Source organism: Rhincodon typus, chromosome 3, assembly GCF_021869965.1.
Source record: "Rhincodon typus isolate 14 chromosome 3, sRhiTyp1.1, whole genome shotgun sequence".
In the NCBI taxonomy this organism is placed as follows: Eukaryota; Metazoa; Chordata; class Chondrichthyes; order Orectolobiformes; family Rhincodontidae; genus Rhincodon; species Rhincodon typus.
The window spans coordinates 97,367,866-97,387,133 of record NC_063334.1 but is presented as its reverse complement, the minus strand read 5'-3'; the positions used below and the strand labels follow the sequence as shown (position 1 = coordinate 97,387,133).

The 19,268-nt window shown below is 39.0% G+C and overlaps 1 protein-coding gene across 4 annotated transcripts in view; it reads left to right on the top strand.

Moving 5' to 3' along the window:
* Positions 1 to 5,934: 5,934 nt before the first annotated feature.
* The window catches only part of polk (polymerase (DNA directed) kappa), a 71,559-nt gene continuing 58,225 nt past the window's right edge, over positions 5,935 to 19,268 (top strand). The window contains exons 1-3 of one of the 4 annotated variants that reach the window (XM_048621233.1): positions 5,964 to 6,058; positions 6,847 to 6,934; positions 14,328 to 14,533. In XM_048621233.1, coding sequence (XP_048477190.1) covers positions 14,387 to 14,533 — 147 coding nt within the window. In that variant the 5' untranslated portion in view covers positions 5,964 to 6,058; positions 6,847 to 6,934; positions 14,328 to 14,386. Of the gene's footprint in view, positions 6,067 to 6,106; positions 6,420 to 6,846; positions 6,935 to 14,327; positions 14,534 to 19,268 lie in introns of those variants that run through there. The other 3 variants (XM_048621227.1, XM_048621239.1, XM_048621245.1) reach the window with 3 other exon arrangements.

Genomic DNA, 19,268 nt, shown 5'->3' with positions numbered 1-19,268 from the left:
AGTAACCTTACAGTTCTTAAATTACTCTTTTCTTATCCTGGTTTAAAATCTGTTTTGGAAGTGCAAGATTGTAAGGAGGTTTATACTATCCCAGTTATAGCGGGCCGAGCTAAGGTTGAGGCTGTTCTTTTTGCTCCCAAGGTTCTTGATTCTTATGCACATTGTCTCTGGAGTATTTGATTTGTGTGGCCGCTTTAAATACATTTCTCCATGTCATCCCCGAGTACTGTGGCTCACTATTGTTTACTGTGTCAACATGGTAACTGGCATGCAGATTCCTGTTTGATACAGCAACGTAAATAACATAATTTGGTGACTCTGCATAAATAATTTTCCGTCCCAGGAAAAGGTATTACAAAAGGCAGTACTGGATATTGTAAATTCCATATTGATTGCAGGGCTGTCTCAAAAATAGTTCTACCAAAACTCTCTGCTATTGTTCCATCCAAAACCCGACAGCATTGTCCCATCCACACCTATTCGATGTAGTCATTCATGGTAAATGGCTTTAATGTTTGTCTGGCCTGATCTAATTTTGCAAGCTTCCTGGTTTACCATCTTGGTTCCCTTCCTAGCATGCCATTCAGTTGGCCAATTTTCCCAGCATGCTGTTCAGTTCACCAATGTTGCTTTTATTGTCACAAAAGAGCTGTTATTTTATTTAGAAGAGACATTCCACCACCTACATATTAAACTGGAGAGTTACTTGTTCAAAACACAATTTTGAAGGACACAGAGATGTGTCAGACAGGCTTTTAGCACAACAGTGGGGTCTGCAGGCAGTGTGAGAAATGAATGCCAATTTTAAATAATTGTGTATACGCTACAGTAAATTCCTTTTGCAATAAATACTGGAAGTAATAAGAACATTTGGAACAAACCATACAAGAAGTTGAAGTTCTGAAAACAAAACATGCTGGAAATCTCAATGGGTCAGGCAGCATTTGTGAAAAGAGAGCAAGCTAACGACTCAAGTCTAGATGACTCTTCATTGGAGTTCAAGAAGTTGGAAATCTTTACTTTGTTAAATGCTGGGAGGTATGTAATACAAAATAATTAATGATGATCTGAAAGGATGATACCATAAGACAATAGATAAAGATAAGACTGTGTATTCATTAATCTGTTTGATGATTTAAGAATCATAAGGTGCTCAATAAAGTTAAACTCAATGACCTTAAAGCAAAAACATGATGAGTTAAGTAAATTGTGAAAGTCGCTAATATGACCGTATATTGGTAGTGAACTGGATAAGTTAATGAAAGTGACAACACATGGAACTGGAGGCAATTAACATTCGTTGAAATTTGCTTGGAAACAGGAGACACAGATTAGAGATAAATAATTTGTACCCCCAATTGCTAGAATGTGACTGGTTAACTCTTGTTAACGATCAATTATAGGTATTGTTAATTAACCTATTCAGGGATGTTTTGGCATATGTCTGGAGCAGCTTGGACTTGAAACCAGGTCTCTGGCAGTGGTAAGGACACTACTGCTGTGCCACAAGAGCCCTCTCTGTCTCATATGCTGTATCTGATGCCTCCTGGGTTAATGATGCATTACTTAACACACTCCCTATAATTCATTGTTTATTTCACAATAAATTGTGTCTCACTAACTTAATTGAGTTTTTTTGAAGTGTCATGGAAAATTAATGAATACAGAGTGGTGGATGTTGTCTATATGGACTTCAACAAGGCACTCGACAAGATTTCACAGAGTATTCTGGTTAGCAAGGTTAGATCAAATGGAATCCAGGGAGAGCTAGCCATTTGGATACAAAATTGGCTAGAAGATAGGAGACACAGGATGATGGTAGAAGATTGTTTTTCAGACTGGAGGTTGACAGTGGCAGTTGGACTTTAATTTAGATAAATGTGACATGTTGCATTTTGGTAAGGCATATCAGGGCAGGACTTATGCACTTAATGGTAAGATCCTGGGGAGAATTGCTGAACAAAGAGACCTTGGGGAGCAGGTTCATCGTTCCTTGAAGGTAGAGTCACAGGCAGACAAGGTAGTAAAGAAGGCATTTGGTACACTTGCCTTTATTGAGTAAATGAGTTTGGTATATCATGTTGCAGCTGTTCAGGACATTGGTTCGGCCACTTTTGGAATACTGCATTCAATTCTGGTCTTGCTGCTGTAGGAAAGATGTTGCTAACCTTGAACGGTTTCACAAAAGATTTACAAAGATGTTGCCAGGGTTGGAGGGTTTGATCTATAGGGAGAGGCTGAATAGGCTAGGGCTATTTTCTCTGGAACTTCGGAGGTTGAGGGGTGACCTTTTGGAGGTTTATAAAATCATGAGGGGCATGACAGGGTGAATAGCCAAGGTCTTTTCCCCAAGGAAGGGAGTCCAAAACTAGGTTTCAGGTGAGAGGGGAAAGATATAAGAGGGATCTAAGGGTAAGTTTCACACAGAGGGTATGAACTGCCAGAGGAAGTGGTCGAGGCTGGTACAATTACAGCATTTAAAAGGCATCTGGATGGGTGCATGAATAGGAAGGGTTTTGAGGGATATGGGCCAAATGCTGGCAAATGCGACTAGATTAATTTAGGATATCTGGTCAACATGAATGAGTTGGGTTGAAGGCTCTGTTTCCATGCTGTACAACTCTATGATTAACTGACTTGATAAAACTTATGAATTGGTTATGTTCTTTAATGTTCCTGAACCTATATTAGAGGTAAAAGTTTTACTATCTAATAGAAATGCAACATCAACTACCCTGCCTCCCCAAATTTTTGGAAGAATTTGCTGCCTCACACCTACTGTTTTATTTCAGCCACCCCATGTTGACTACAAGAACACTTCCTGACATTCAAGGACAATATGGCATGGATCACTGGATCATGCATTGCACACTGAAACTTTATAAACAGCTTGATTTTTAAACTTGAAAAATGCATTCATTTGAACCAAGCATTATTAAATGAGTTGTGAAATAATGATAAAACACTTACACAACAAATTCCATCGTTAAAAAGGCATAGTTATTCTGCTGAGTACAAACAAACTTTCATTGGGAGATTTTACAAGTTGGTATTATTGACTCTCCCTTGAATTGAAAGTTTCTGCCTTGTGTCAACATATAAGTTTATGCTGCTGTGAGATTTTATTTAATGTTTCCATCAAGCCATAATTTTGCTTTGAGCTTGAGAGGAAAAACAATTTGAAAAAACAACATTCAAAAACTAAATTACTCTGCAACTTCTTTTTTTCATTAGTTGGTTCTCTCTATATAAGCTACTGCCAGATCCCCAGTGAACATGGAGAACAGACATTCAGTTGGGACTCACAACTCCATTGCATAGCAAAAGGTTGAGTTTGAATGGAACACAAGGGCAATGGAGTGGATGATGTGCAAAAGCAGTAAAAAGAAGAAGCCTTTCCATGGCTTGGAGGAATTTTCTGGTAGATTGGTCAGCTTGTGAGACATTGACACCTGAGGGAGGAATTGAGGCTTTGCATCAATCAGAAATTGTATCTAAAGGGATTCAGGCTCTGATGGTATCCTACCACGTACGTGAGCCTCCTTGACAAACTTGGTCAAGTCAGGGTCTAAGTGTGGACTTTACAGCCTGATGACATCTACCATCGAAAAACTCTGCTCCTTGTGTTCAGCCAGCCGCATATCTCTTAATCTTGCCATATGTTTATTTGTTCTCTGTTTCTCTTCCTTCTCTTGTGATGTGCCTCTACTTGGTTTTATTATCACCATCACTTCTCATGGAGTTATGGGGCAGGATCTGCAGCTTCTGCCTCTAACAGATGTCAAAATGATTCTGGTTTTCATCGCATGAAGAAAGAAAATTGAATAAAGGATGATTGTTCAATGATGTACAATAATAATCTTTTTAGTCTCGGAAGGTGGAGGCGATGAACATCAGGGATGGAATAAGGGAAGAATGCTTACTTGGACCTGGGACAGAAATGTGATGAGACATAGGGTGGAATCTTGTGAAGCTCCTGGGTGTGGAAAATGAGCTGGGTGGGGGACTTGAGTGGGAAAAAAACTGTTGGCTTTCAGAAAGTGGAACGAAAGTTGGTTACAAAGGTGGTGCTGGCTTGAGAGTGGATCCTGCTTCCCATTGAGAAGCAGCAGAGATCCACTTTTAATACATTGTCACATCACAGCTCATTAAAACACTACTTTGGCAGATTAAATTGTACCACTATAATTAAGTATGCAGCAAATGATAAATGTGCCTTCACATTCACAAGGTGACCTTTCTTGTGTAGTCCAGCTTTGGGTTTGGGTTGACAAGTAACATTCTCATCACACAAACACTATCAACTTGGGAGTTATTATTGACCAGAAACTTTACTAAATTGTTGATGATCCTATCTATTTCTTGCTATTTTCAAGTTGACTGATAGCGCAATAATTAGTCTGGATTGGATGTGTCCTGCCTGGACAGGACATATAAATATTGTAGCTACAGCAGCAGGATCCAAGGCTAAGAATTCTGTTGTGAGCAACTCACCTTCTGTCTCTCCAAAACCTGCCCACCATCTGAAAGGCACAAATGTGAAGAAACATTCTGTACTTGCTTGGATGAATGCAGCTCTAACAACACTCAAGAAGCTAGACATTATTCAGGACAAAGCAGCCTGCTTGAATGTCACCACTGAAATCACCTTCAACATTCAGTCCCTTCACCATTGCTGCCCAGTAACAGCACTGTATGCTACCTACAAAATGCACTGTTGTAATTTGTCAAGGCTTCTCTAACTGAAGTCTTCCAAAGCAGCAACCTCTATCATTTGGAAGGATAAAAATCCTCTTCCAAACTACACATCATCCTGACATGGAAGTATATCACCATTCCTTCACTATCACTGGAACAAAATCCTGGAACTCCCTTCCTAACAGTGTCCTGTTAGGGAGTGTAAGTGTCCTACATTGACAGGCCTGCAGCAGAGTTACAAGGCAGCTCACTACCAGCTTCTCTGGTGCAATTACGGATGGGCAATAAACATTAGCCTAGCCAGTATCACCACATCCCATGGACAAATAATACTAACATTGTATTTTTCTGAGATAGTAGGAACTGCAGATGCTGGAGAATCCGAGACAACAAGGTGCAGGGCTGGATGAACACAGCAGGCCAAGCAGCATCATAGGAGCAGAGAGGCTGACGTTTTGGGCCTTCATCTGATGAAGGGTCTAGGCCCGAAACATCAGCCCCTCTGCTCCTATGATGCTGCTTGGCCTGCTGTGTTCATCCAGCCCTGCACCTTGTTGTTTCATTGTATTTTTCTACTGGTTTCAAGTTTATTTTCCATCTGGGTAAGGTCAACAGTTTGGAACTGAATGTGCTGGAGAATGCAAATTACTGAGCTGGAGAAAACAGGATAACTACAGAGTACAGGGTTTGAGGAGGCTGTTTAGCAAGAAGAATGTTTGACGACCATTCCATCAATAACATGATCATCACGTAATTCCACTGACCAAACCAGTTTGACACATTACCACACCCTTTTCTAATCTATGCTAGTTGATCTCCCATGACATTGCTCACAGCAAGTCAAGGGCAAACATATTGTTGAGGTGGTGGGATCAGACGATGGGATTGAATTGGATTCTTCTTCAATGTTTGCCTTTACTTTTACATTGCTACTCCTATAAATTACTATTTGACATTACTCACATGATCGTGCCACATTATGATGATACTATTCCGGTAATAGTGCCGCAACAGTTCAGTAGTGGTTAAGGAGGGGTGTAGAAAAACATACTTAGAGCTTGACAAATTTACATGGTCAGTTATATAGGGATAAGAATGTAAAATGAAAAAAAAATGAGAATTTAAAAAGAATAAAGAGAACACACAGTTTCAGGTGGCATAAGCAGAATCGATGTATTTGTGCCTATCAGGCTGAAATATAGAGAGTCACCACGTTGTGCAACCACAAGAGTAGAATCCTCAGCACTTCCGTGTGTGTTTGCCGGTGACGTTACGTTGTGGGACGTGACACACGGGTTACCAGGAAGTGACGTGTGTGCCGGAACAGGCTGATGGAGCTGGTGGAGGGAGCAATGGGAAAGTGAGTGAGTGAGTGAGTGAGTGATTGATTGATTGTCACTTAGTGACAGCCCGGGTAATGTCTCTTAAGACTATTTCCGAGGATCCTGTTTGATTTGTAGCCAGTCTGTGTAGTTTCTCCCAGTCACCCGTATGTTGATAAAAGTGGCAGTCGAACATTGTCCCCCAGCTGGCATTAGGCTGGAAACCACAACCAGAACTGATGTCCTTGAGACAGATCTGCCTTGTAACCGATTTCCTGGTTATGAAGCAGAATTTTGTTCATAAACGCTTCACCCAGTTATGGATCAGTGTTTCCAACATATCAAAGTACACTGCGATGAGATGGGAGGGAGTCTTTGTCATAAATTCTGAAAGAGGAAGTGAGTCATGATTATTCTAGGATATTCAAACCTGATACGTCCCGTGACTTTACTGAGACATATTTCATTTTGCGTATTGACTGGATTCCGTGATATGTCATGCAATGTTGTTATATTTATAAATGCAAAATTCCACATGAGTCCACTTTGGCTGAAGAAAGTTTAGTGTTTATGTAAAAGCAAAATACTGCAGATGCTGGAAATCTGAAACAAGCCCAGAGAATACTGAAGAAACTCAGCAGGCCTGGCAGCATCTGTGGAGACAAAAAAAGGAGTTGATGTTACAGGTCTGATATCACTCTTCTTCAAAATAGCTCATTACCTGTTTCTCTGCTGCCAGGCCTGCTGAGTTTCTCCAGCCTTTTCTGTGTTTCTTTGCATTTATATAAACCCTTCCATAACTTATTGTCAATGAATTACTTTTCAGATTTTACAGATCTTTGGAATATTAGATGGACCAAGTATTGCTGCCAGAATTAAGGGGAAAGAGTTAATACACATGCTGTTATTAATGTGTAAGTTATAGTAGCGTAATGAGGAGACATCCTGTGAATTAGAAATCTACACGAGTTCTTAGATGTTTTCTGTTGCTCTGCCTTGGCTCATGAAAATAATGGCTCACACCCAACTTCCCCAAGTTTCCTGAATTTGATGTGTCTGCATATTATTTGTAAGTTAAACTTATTGCAGAAAGTTAGGGTCAGACTTCAATGGTGTAAGAATGCTTTTGGTGATTAAATTATGTTCCTGCAATTCTTCTCTACCTCTCTGGCTCAGAAAGAGAGCAGTCTCATTCTGCAAATAATGAATTGAAAAATCTTAAATTCTTTATTTTTCCTTTTGGTCTTTTTCTCTATCTGTTTTGTTTTTCTGTATTTCTCTTTTTGTGCCTCATTTAACAATTTTACTGTTTTATTTCTCCTATTTCTTTCTCAGTCATTCAAGTAAAGGAGTTAGGACTAATAGCCTATCATTCAGTAGGCTTCCAGGTGCCCTTTAGCCCATCCAGCAACTCATAGGCAAAACATTTTCAAGCATAAAGATAAGGAATAGATACTGATAGGTGCTGTGAGATACTTCCCTCCAGAAAAGTCTAGATCAATGTATTCTAATCTCCCTTTACTAATTTTGTCAGCCTCATTGGACAATTTAGTAAAATGTAGAGTTATTGACAACTAAAGAAGTTTCCTTATTTACCAAATGTATCTGTAAACAGTGTTGATACATCCACACATTGGGTGATGTCTCCAAGTTGTCCAATAACAACTATTTAAATACAGAAAACTAAAGTGATAGATAGGGGGAAGGGGCATCACAATAATTTAACAAATAACCTAATATAAAAACCTCATTCGCAGTACAAAAATGTTGAAGGTATTGCATGGCAAATTTATCAGATTAAATCAGAAAAACCGGCTCAGGACAGGAACAGGCTCTATGGCTCACCATGTCTGTGCTGACCACAAAGACATTCGAAACTAATCTCATCTGCCTGCATATGGTCCATATCCTTCTATTCCCTGCCTCTTCATGTCTGTCTAAATACCTCGTAACCGTTGCTATCATATATTTGATTCTACCATCTCCCCTGGCAGCATGTTCCAGGCACCTACCGCTCTGCATAAAATAAACTTACGTCACCCATGTCCTTTATACATTCCCTTTTTGCTTTTAAACTATGCTTCCTGGTATTTGACATTTCTACCCTGGGAAATATACTCCAATTATCTTCCCTATCCATTCCTATCATAATCTTATGTACTTAGCAAATGCTGCACTTAAATGGCCGTGTGAGGTATGATTTATGTTTGTGCAACGCCAGAATTGATTATGAAATATGCAAGGCACGTCACCATCTCAGAGCAAAACACTCATTGTTACACCATTCTATGGAAATTATCTATGAGCACTTAGAGATTCTGACACCCACACTAAAAACACTTGGGTTGGGTGCCATCTGCACAGTGGATGGAGGATAGAGGGTTACTGTACCTGGCTTTTGCATTGCACTAGTCACAGAACAAGGAACATTATTATTAAATAGCTTCACGTACTCACTGGGAAAAAATCCAACTTGAAACTTATGCTTTCTTCATTATAATTTCAGAATATAATTGTTCTTTGGTCTGATTCATGCATTTCACTCTGTGTTCTCGTGAATGAGAGAGTTGTGGTCAACAACTCAAGAATTCTTAATCTTAATCTAATTTTGCAGGCAACTTAATCCCAGATCTTTACACGTGATCACACGTGTGACAAGTCACTGCAATTAACCTAACGTTGTTTGAAAACGTAATGGACTCATTGCAGTTTTTTTTTCCATTGCTGCGACTGAGTATATTTCTGAGATGGCTCAAACTCATTCTCTGAAGGAAATCTATTTATAATTAGTAGATGTCAAAGTGATGTCAATTCTCACTTATTGAGCTAGCCTCTCCTATAATAAGCTTTTGGGAAAAAAAGGCGTGTGTTGACACATATTTGTCCCGTCACACTTGCTGTTTCTAGTTCAGTGGTAGATAAGTTGCTCCAAGTCACTGTGAAATGTGTAAAAGTGGCTAGGAGTAATTAGTTCTAAATTTTTTTTAATGATATCCTTCCTCTTTCTTTCAGGAAGTGTTGAATATCATCTTGCTGTCCTTCCTCTGCTCTGACAAAAGACAGATGTTTACCAGTCAGGAAAGTGAGCATGTGATAGTGGATCACTGTATTGTTAATTGATAGTTTTCATAGGAAGGTATAACAGTAGGCATCTTGCTCTGAGATGTTGATGTGCCTAATATATTTCATATTCAGTTGTGATCTTGCACAAACATGAATCATATCTCACATGGCCAATTAATTGTAGCATTTAATAAGTACATAAAATTATGAGAGGCATGGATAGGGAGGATAATTGGAGTTTGTATGCTTTTAGATCAGGCCGTCCAATTAAGATGAACAAATTATGACATGGAGTTGGTTAGCTTAGGCTGGCTGGACAGCTGGTTTGCATTGGGCAGAATGATGCCAACAGTGTGGGTTCAATTCTCACGCTGGCTGAGGTTACCATGAAAGACTCTCCTTCTCAACCTGTCCCCTTGCTTGAGCCATGCTGACCCTCCAGGTAAACTTCCTCCAGTCATCTCTGTCTAACAGGACATCAACCCCATGATCCAGTAGGATTAAAGGCAACTTTACTTTTTACCTTTAATTTGCTAGGGAGGAGCAAAATTGGCCTAATTTAAAATTGGAGAGGGGCCATAGGGAAGGTATTCTGGCAAAAAGAAAATGTGAAGCTGACATTGAGTTTCTGTGCAATTATAGTAATGGCTACTTGCCAGGTTTTTCTGTCCTAGTTAATAAACAGTAAGGTTTTACATTCCACAACAGCTCATTATTAAACAATAGAGAGATTGTGTGATAATTTCCTTTCCTGAATTACGTAAAATATTCCTTGTTTCAAAGTAAGTCTTATTATGGAAGGCCTTCTTTGAAATACATTGTTATAGAAATCTAATGTACTATTCAGTGAGCTGCATTGCATTATACAATAGTAGGGAATTCAAAACAAAACGGAAGCCATATGGCACAAAAGTTAATTAAGCAAAAAAAGGACACCATCTTTGATTCCTGCTGCCGTTCTTATCACATTTCCCATCCTGCTCCCAGGTATTCTTTCTCTTCCATTATTTCTTGATTATATCTGCTCTTACTCCTCTGCTTTTCTCTCCTCTTTAAGATCAGTGCATGGTCAGAAAGGTTCCATTATCTTTGAAAATATAATCTTTTACTTCCTTAAAGTAACAGTTTTAAGGGAGATCTGGATTGGGGTGGGTGCATGTAACTACCGCAGAATCAATGCTTGAGTTATCAGAGATTTCTAACTATAAATCCTGAGAGAGATTTATGACCTTGTCAGCAATCCTTCTGTGTTGGGTTAACTGAAATTTGTAACAGCCTATTCTGAATTATGTTTGAATGTCCATGCCCTTGGCTAAGCTAACCCCTGTGACAGGATCTTCCAATGAAAGTCTGCAAGGCTTGCTACTCACTGCAGGCGCAAAGACAGTTGATTGTCACAGATCCACCAGGGAGGAGTTTGCCTTTGTACTTTTCAACACTGGCAATGGTGGCAAAAGGCCCTGCATTATTCATGTATTTCTGAAGCCTCTTTTCCATTTTTGTTGTACAAATAAGTTAAATAGATAAAGTATAGCAGGTAATCCATGGCCTTATTGCTTTGTTGTGGTTACTTGTCATCTGTTAATCTGTGGCTGACTTCAATTCAGTGTGCTAGATGGATAGATTCCAGATTGTACAATATCTATATAAAAAAAACCGAAAGAACTGCGGATGCTGTAAATCAGGAACAAGCACAAAGTTACTGGAAAAGCTAAGCAGGTTTAGCAGCATCTATGAAGGTAAAAAACAGAGTTAACGTTTCGGGTCCGGTGACCCTTCCTCAGAAGACGAAGGGTCACCGGACCCAAAATGTTAACTCTGTTTTTTCCTTCACTGATGCTGCCACACCTGCTTAGCTTTTCCAGCAACTTTGTTTTTGTACAATATCTATGTCTGATCAATCTCAGGGGAAGTCTATAGCTGACTCCATGTCTTTTACACATGTGATTCATATTTGGTGCTGCCAGGCTAATGCCTTGGCAACAATATACATTTATTATTTCAAAGTGATAGTTTTCCTTTGAAATGTTTTGTTCAGTTTCTTTGCTTTCCAATGATCTTGGTTTTCTTACAGCAGTTTATTTCTTTTTTATTTGTTTAAGTCCTTTTGCTGACATTTACTACCTGTTCAGAATTACCCACAGAAGTTGGTGGTGAACTAGTCTTGAACAGTGTTGTGCATATGGTACGGGTATGCTGTTGATATTTTTTGTAAGAAATTTCAGTATTTTGTCCCAGTGATGATTGGGGATTGATGCTTTACCACCAAGTCAGGATGGTGTGTAGTTAGGAGGGAACTTTGCAGGTGGTAGCATACCCATCTTTCTAGATAGTAGGGACGCAGATTTTGGAAGGTTTTGCCAAGGATGTTTTACTGAGTTAATGCAATACATGTATTGGATCAGCCACATTGCATTGGTAATGATGAGTTTGAATGCTTACATTGGTGGGTAGGATGCCAATCAAACCAATGCTTTGGCTTGACTGACGTTGAATTTCTTGAGTGACATTGGAGCTACACTCATTCAGGTAAATGAAGAGTATTTCATCACACTCATGATTCATCTTGTAGGTCATAGAGAGGTTATGGTATAGGTGTTACTTCTCACAAAATATCCAGCTTCTGACCTGCCTTGAGCCACATTATATTATGAGGTTCATTTTAGGTTCTGATGAATGGTAACTTACAGGGTGTTGTGGGAAATTCTGTGACAAAAAAATACCTTGAATTTGAAGGGAACAGGGTTAGGTTCTCTCTGGTTAGGGATGGTAATTGTCTGGCAATTGTAGTGCAGATTGCAACCTATTACCTAGCAGCCAAAGCATGAATGTTGTCCATGCCTTGTTGCACATGAGTATGACTGGTTTGCCATCTGAGGAGTTGTGAGTGGTTTTGAACACTTTGCAACCACCAGTGAACGTCCTCTTCTTTCAATTAGTGATGGAGCAGATGAAGGTGTTTGGGCTGACGACCTCCTACAGTGATGTCCTGAGGCTGACATGATTGACCTCCAAGAACCACAACCATCTTCCACTGTGTGAGAACTCCATTGAGTGGAGAAGTTTCCTCAAATTCCATTAATTTCAATATATGAAGGTTCCTTGACACTACCCTGATGTAAAGGGCAGTAAATATCACCTCACCCCATAATTCAATTCTTCTGTCTATGTTTGGCTTCAAACTGAGTACCAATAAGCAGGTCATTGTTGATTAAGCACTGCTTGATAGCACTACCATGAAACCTTCTCTTACTTTGCATATGGATTCAGAGAAAACTAATGATTTGTCCTGCTTTTGCTGGACAGAAAAAATTATATCTTGTTCCTGGTGTTGGTCTCTATTTAAAAGGATAGAAATAGCTCTAATTTTCTAAGGGGTTCTGCAGAATTAACTGTAGGAGTTAAAATATTTCTGGAGCTTCTCTGCTTACTTATGAGGTGCCCAAATTGTTTCTAATTTGTTTGTGAGCATCAGTGGCGAGCCCTGCATTTATTGCCCATCCCTAATTGCCTTTGAGAAGGTGGTGGTGAGCTGAATTCATCATCCATATTGTGTCATTGTGTAGGTACACCACATTGCTGTTAGGTAGGGCAATAGTAATACTAACAAATTGAGCAATCCCATTCTGATATTGAAATGTGATTAATGTCAGTTAGTTACACAGACTGCAGACTAAACTGCGGAGGTGGTGACATTGGGCAAACCTATTTGGAGATTTCTCCTACTCTGACACTAATGGTGTATCTGGGAAAATTGAAATCCATCAAGTTAGATCATTTGGAAAGTTAAGCTGAGAGATGAGGTAATGTTGTCCATTGTGCCAAACTTTGTTCAAAAGCATACTTATGAACAGGATTCTCTGCATTATACGTTCTTTCTTGCTGGATGCCCAGAAGTTGTTTTTTAATAACAAGTTGTCAAAGTGCTGCTTCCTGCCCTGGAACCTGTTTGGCCTGAATTTGGAGAAACCAAGAGCCAGTTTGTATATTGAAGTAGTAGTATTTAGTGCCTTCTTCAGCATTCTTCCCAGCATAATTGTATAATTTATGGACGGTTATTACCATAACAAATTTCCACTATCTTACGAAGTAGTTAGTACTAACAACCTGATGAAAACCATGGGTGCCGTGACCATAATGTTACAGATGCTTTGGTGAGCATGCTTTTGGCATCAGCAGTTTGCCAGAGTATTTGATTGTGACAATGTAGTTCTGGCTGTGTAATGGTCCATTTCTCTCAGCAACTGTTCCAATCATTGTAATTTACATAGTTCAGAGAGGATGTTTGAGAATTTTGTCTCATATTTTGTAGTCAGTCTGTTCAGAAATATTATGACACATCTCTGGAGCAGGTGGGACTTGACCCAGATTCCCTGGGCATAGGGATACTACCACTGCACCACAAGAGCTTTCCTAGCGAAAGTATAATGAAGTCCTACCTCCACCTGTTTATTCACTGAATCAGTGATGTGATATAGCCCCAAGCCTTATTAGTAATACTCTTATCCTCAAATATTATTGTGTCTCTTGGTCCATTGTTGCATTAGTTAAATGCTAATTGGCAAGCTGTAGTTCATCAGGGATGCAACAGCCTGTAAAAACACATAAATTAACTGTTTTATAGTCTAAGTTTATTGCTTTAACTAAATGCACCGGAGTTTTTTGAAATAAAAATAAATTCTGGTGGGAAGAGATAAATTGTAATTTGGACTGTTACATGTCTATTTCTCACATCCTCCCAGAAACTCAGACGATAATAATAACTTTAGTTCAGTAAAATGAATTAGTCATTTTGAGAAAAATAAACAACGAAAATGAAGGAGAGTGAGGATTGATCCCAGCCTTAAAACTAGTGGAGTTGAAGGACAAGTAACGGCTGCTGTTTAGTGAGTTTTCTTTCACCCCCAAAAAGCGTGATACGTCTGGAAATGTAAAACAGCTTGAAGGCTTTGCATGCAAGTTGAAAGAGGAAGGAAGATTTATGGGATAGACCAGAGAAGCATGCAGGTCACGTTTCGTCTATAAACTTTGTTTGAACATCACTGCTAACTTGAAAATCATTAAATCAGTCAATTCTGTCAAAGAAAAATAATTATGAAAATACGATATTTATGTTGTAACTGCATTAAGAAATAAACTTGTTAAGGATGTATTTTAAAGTCAATCATTTACTTACACTCCTGAAATCTGTTGTGAGATTTTGTCCCAATCAATCAAACCATTTTTCTATTTTCATTTATTTAGGACTGAACTAAATAATAAGAAGGGATAAAGGTGTTAATAAATTGGAAAAAGACGTAAATATGGAACATACTGCAAAAGAAAACACAGATAGCTCTGGTCTCCATGATGGTGGCATTCTTTCCAGAATGGCTCTCAATGACAACAAAGCTGGAATGGAAGGGTTGGATAAAGAAAAGATTAACAAAATAATTATGGAAGCATCTAAGGTTAGTTACGCCGACATTCACATTTTACAAAGCAAAGCAACTATGACATTTTAGTGCTTTTTTTGTTAGGGGATGCATAAACAATACATCTGATAAATAGCTTTTCTGTTGATTCCAACTTTAGTGATTAATATTAATAAATAAGACAGCAGGTCTAATTGGAAAGATAATGACAGATAAGGGATGGATTTCCATCTTTGCAGCTGATATAAAATGGATAAATTCAAAGTGCTTGTCAAAAATGTTTCTGCAGCACATAATTATAAAACCACTGTATGATGAAAATATTCTTGAACTGAATCCACAATGTTATCTAAAAACCAAAAGAACTGTGGATGCTGTAAATCAGGAACAAAAACGAAGTTGCTGGAAAAGCTCAGCAGGTCTGGCAGCATCTGTGGAGGAGAAAACAGAGTTAACGTTTCGGGTCCGGTGACCCTTCCTCAGAACTGGAGTTCCTCAGTTCTGAGGAAGGGTCACCGACCCAAAACGTTAACTCTGTTTTCTTTTCCAGCAACTTTGTTTTTGTTCCACAATGTTATCTTCTCTTTCTCTTCGACACATTGTTACCAAAACGGCCTATTTCCATCACCAAAATCTACATCTCCAATACATCCTAATCAATGTTCTCTCCATGGCCATGCAGCAATTCTGCAGGTAAAAACCCTCAGTTTTCTGAAGTCCTCCAAGCTGATCTCTCAAGCTGTGCACTCCACGTGCTCTAACCTATCAAAGTCTCTCTCGCCTCCATCTTACCCACATCAAATAGCATTTACCAACCTCCACTGGCCTCCCATTCTTCAAAGCATTGAATTATCTTAAAGGGACAATATGCCTGTTTACTATTTTACTCTTAATATGTTTATTAAAAAAATTACTTGATTTTGTTTGCAAATATTTTTATTATATCTTCATTTTTGAGCAGCACTTATATTCTTGGACATTCCTTTTCCCTTTGTTTGATTCAGTTAATTTGATTTGATTTATTATTGTCACATGCACCCAGGTGTAGTGAAAATTTTGTTTCGCGTGTAGTACAGGCAGATCATACCACACAGACTGCATAAGGGTAATAGAACAGAGCAAAAAATACAATCTTACAGCTGCAGGGAAGGTGCACAGACAGCAAGATCAACATTAAATTTAAAATTTGAGAAGTCCGTTCAGAAGTCTAATAACAGCGGGGAGGAAGCTGTTCTTGAATCTAATCGTATGTGTATACAAACTTTTATATCTTCTGGAAGAGAGTATAACCAGGGTTGCTTTACTGAGGCAGCGGGAAGTGTAGATGGAGTCAATGGATGGAAGGCTGGTTTGCGCGATGGACTGGGTTGTATTCACGACTCTCTGTAGTTTCTTGTGGTTTTGGGAAGAACAGTTGTTGTATAGTTCTCACTGCTGCTGAAATATCACTTTTCCTGCATTTGTGTAAATATTTTGGGCTAGCTTGATGTGTTTAACCTATTTGTTTTTCATAGATCCTAAAATACATAAGTGTAGAGCTTTTGTCTTCTAGGAATCTCACTGATTTGATGCTACACCAAATACTCCGTTGAACAATTTCTTACTTTTTACAGGTTTACCCTTAATACTTCAGTCCAATTCAAAGTGATAATTTATTTTACAGCCCTCAGTGTACAATTGTTACAATGCAGGCCTTCATCCTGTCATGTTTGTACCTGCTCTCTGAATAACTTGATTTTATTTTGTTATTGTCACGGAAGTGACAAGTGAAAAGTATTGTTTGGCATGCTATCCAGGCAAATTATACCATACAAAAGTACATCAGGGTCGTAGAACAGACTGCAGAATATAGCATTACAGCTACAGCGAAGGTGCAGAGAAGGAGGACCTTGACTCATGTCAGCCTTCCAGTCTTTCCCCTTAGCCCTGCACATTATTTCTGTTTAAATGATCATCTAATGTCCACTTGAATGCTGCAATTGAACCCACTTCCAGGCAATGGATTCCCGTGTATCACTTGCAGCGTGCAACAGTTTCTCTATCCTTACTCTGTCCAGACCCTTAATTATTTTAAAAATTTCAATCACAAAACCTCTTAGCCTTCCTGTCTTCAAGGACATCAGCAGTAACATCTTCAATCAGTCTTCATAACTGAAGTGTGCTTGGGTCATCAACTGAAACCACCATATTAACTCTAAATATAGTTGGTAAATGTTTATCTATTTGAAATGATCTCACCTATTAAGGGACATATTTCCACAATTCAAACATAAAAGCCGTGTAATTCAAAACAATAGCAAAACTTGAAGTTATTGCTAAAAGATAAAGGCCAAAAGAAGACATAAAGAGGCTATGAGATGATACCAATATATTAAGTGAGTGGACAAAGATCTGGCAAATTGAGTATAATGTGGGAAATTTGTAAATCTGCATTTTGGCAGGAAGAATAATAAATAAGCAAGTGTTTAAATGGTGAGAATTTGCAGAGCTCCATGAAGAAGAGGGTTCTCGATGTCCCAGTGCATGAGTCACAAAAGTTAATATGTGGACACAGCAAGTAATTTGGAACGCTAATAGAATGTTATCATTTATTGAAAGTGGAATTGCATACAAAACTGGGGAGATCATGCTTCATTCATGCAGAACGTTAATGAGACCACATCTGGAATACTGTGCAAAGTACTGGTTTCCCTTTTTTTATTGATTTATGGGATGTGGCGTCACTAACTAGGCCAGCACATTTATTGCCCCGAGGGCAGTTAAGAGTCAAACACATTGGAGTTATGTGTAGTTCAGACCAGGTAAGGATAGCAGATTTCCTTCCCTACATTAGTGAACCAGAGTGGTTTTTAATGATAGTCGACGGTGGTTGCACAGTCGCCATTAAGTTAACTTTTGATTCCAGTTTTGTTATTGAATTCACTTTGCACTAACTTCAATGGTGGGATTTGATTCTGTGTTGCCTGAACATTAGCCTGGGGTTCTGAATTACTAGACCAATGACATTAATACTGTGCCATTGTAAGCAGTCCAGAGATGGTTACTGGAATTAACCTGCCAATTTCAGGTACATCATATGAGGAAAGGCTGAATAGGCTGGGCTTGTGTCTTCTAGAGTTAGAGAAATAGGAGACAACTTAATTAAAACATTATCAGATCCTGAGGATCCTTGACAGGATTGATGTGGAAAGGATAATTTCCCTTTGGGAGAGTCGAGATTAGGGGTTGCTGCTTAAAAATAAGGGGTCACCCATTTAGACAGAAACAGGAGAATTTTTTCTTTCAGAACATCCTGAGTCTTAGGAACTCTCTTCCGCAAAAGGGCAGGAATTGGAATAATCAGATCAACCAAGATCTTATTGAATGGCAGAGGAGGCTTGAGAGGCTGTGTGGCAACTCTTGCTTTTGAATCATACGTTCATGTGCTATGCTCCTCTGCATTCTCCCATTCTACTTTTTTGTTTCAAGTTTGTAAAGGCAAAATACTGCAGAAGCTAGAAATCTGAAACAAACTTGGAATGCTGAAGAAACTCAGCAGGTCTGGCAGCATCTGTGGAGCGGGAAACAGTTAATGTTTCAAAATCTGGTATGAATCTTCAGAACTGAAAAGCGTTGAATTTTTTTTATGCTTTAGACAGAGGCAAAGGAGGAGCATGAGGGCAGATAGTATAGAGGCCCAGTGCAAAAGACAAAGGGATTGGCAATAGTAATCGTGGAGAAAGAAAAAGAGAGATGATTGGATCTTGCTACCAAGTGCAAAGTAAACAAGGTACAAACACACCAACATGGCTGTGGAGAAGGAGTGGGGGCATTGATGCCAGATTTGGGGTGTTTGTCTTATGGAAGAAATTGAGTAGTTTAGGCCTATATTCTATTAAGTTTAGAAGAATGATAGGAGATCTAATTGGGATATATAAGATGCCGCAGGGATTGATGTAGCAGACATAGGATTTTTCCTCATGTGGACACTCTAGAACAAAAAGTCGTAGTTTTAGGATAACGGATGGCAGATTTAAAACAGAGTCGAGGAGGAATTACTTCTCTCAAAGGGACGGGTATCTGTGGAATTCACTACCCCAGACTCTGGTGGATGCAGGGACATTGACTCATTTTAAGGAAGAGATGGACAGATTTTTAATTAGTAATGGGTTGAAGGGCTATGGAGAGCAGGCAGGAGAGTGGAGTTGAGTGCGAGATGAAATCAACCATGATAATATCAATTAGTGGAACAGGCTAGAGGAACTGAATTGCCTACTCCTGCTTCTAGTTTTTATTTTCTTATGAGAGACAATGTAAAATAAATGAGAACAGACATAATGTAGTCAGTTTCTGAAGTTAACTGAATTCACTGTTGATACTTTGAGGCTGCAAGTGCCTAACTGGAAAATTAGATGTTGTTCCTCAAGCTTGTGTTGAGCTTCATTGGAACATTGCAGCAAGTCCAGGACAGAAGTATCAGCATGAGAACATGGTGGTTATTGAAACAGCAAGTAACTTGGAGGCTGGGGTCATTGCTATGGATAGAATGGATGTGTCCTGCAAAACCACCCAGTCCTGCCAGTGGAGCAAATGGAACTTGAACCCAGGCTTCCTAGCCCAAAGATGATCACAAGAACCCAACATTTCAAGTTTAGATATTTTCTAAAATGTCTGTTAAGCAAAGTTATTATGTACCTCTAGGGCATGTAGGACTTGAATTCAGGCCTCCTGGCTCACAGGCAGGGACACTACCACTACACCACAAGGGCCCTTATATACAAAGCACTTACGA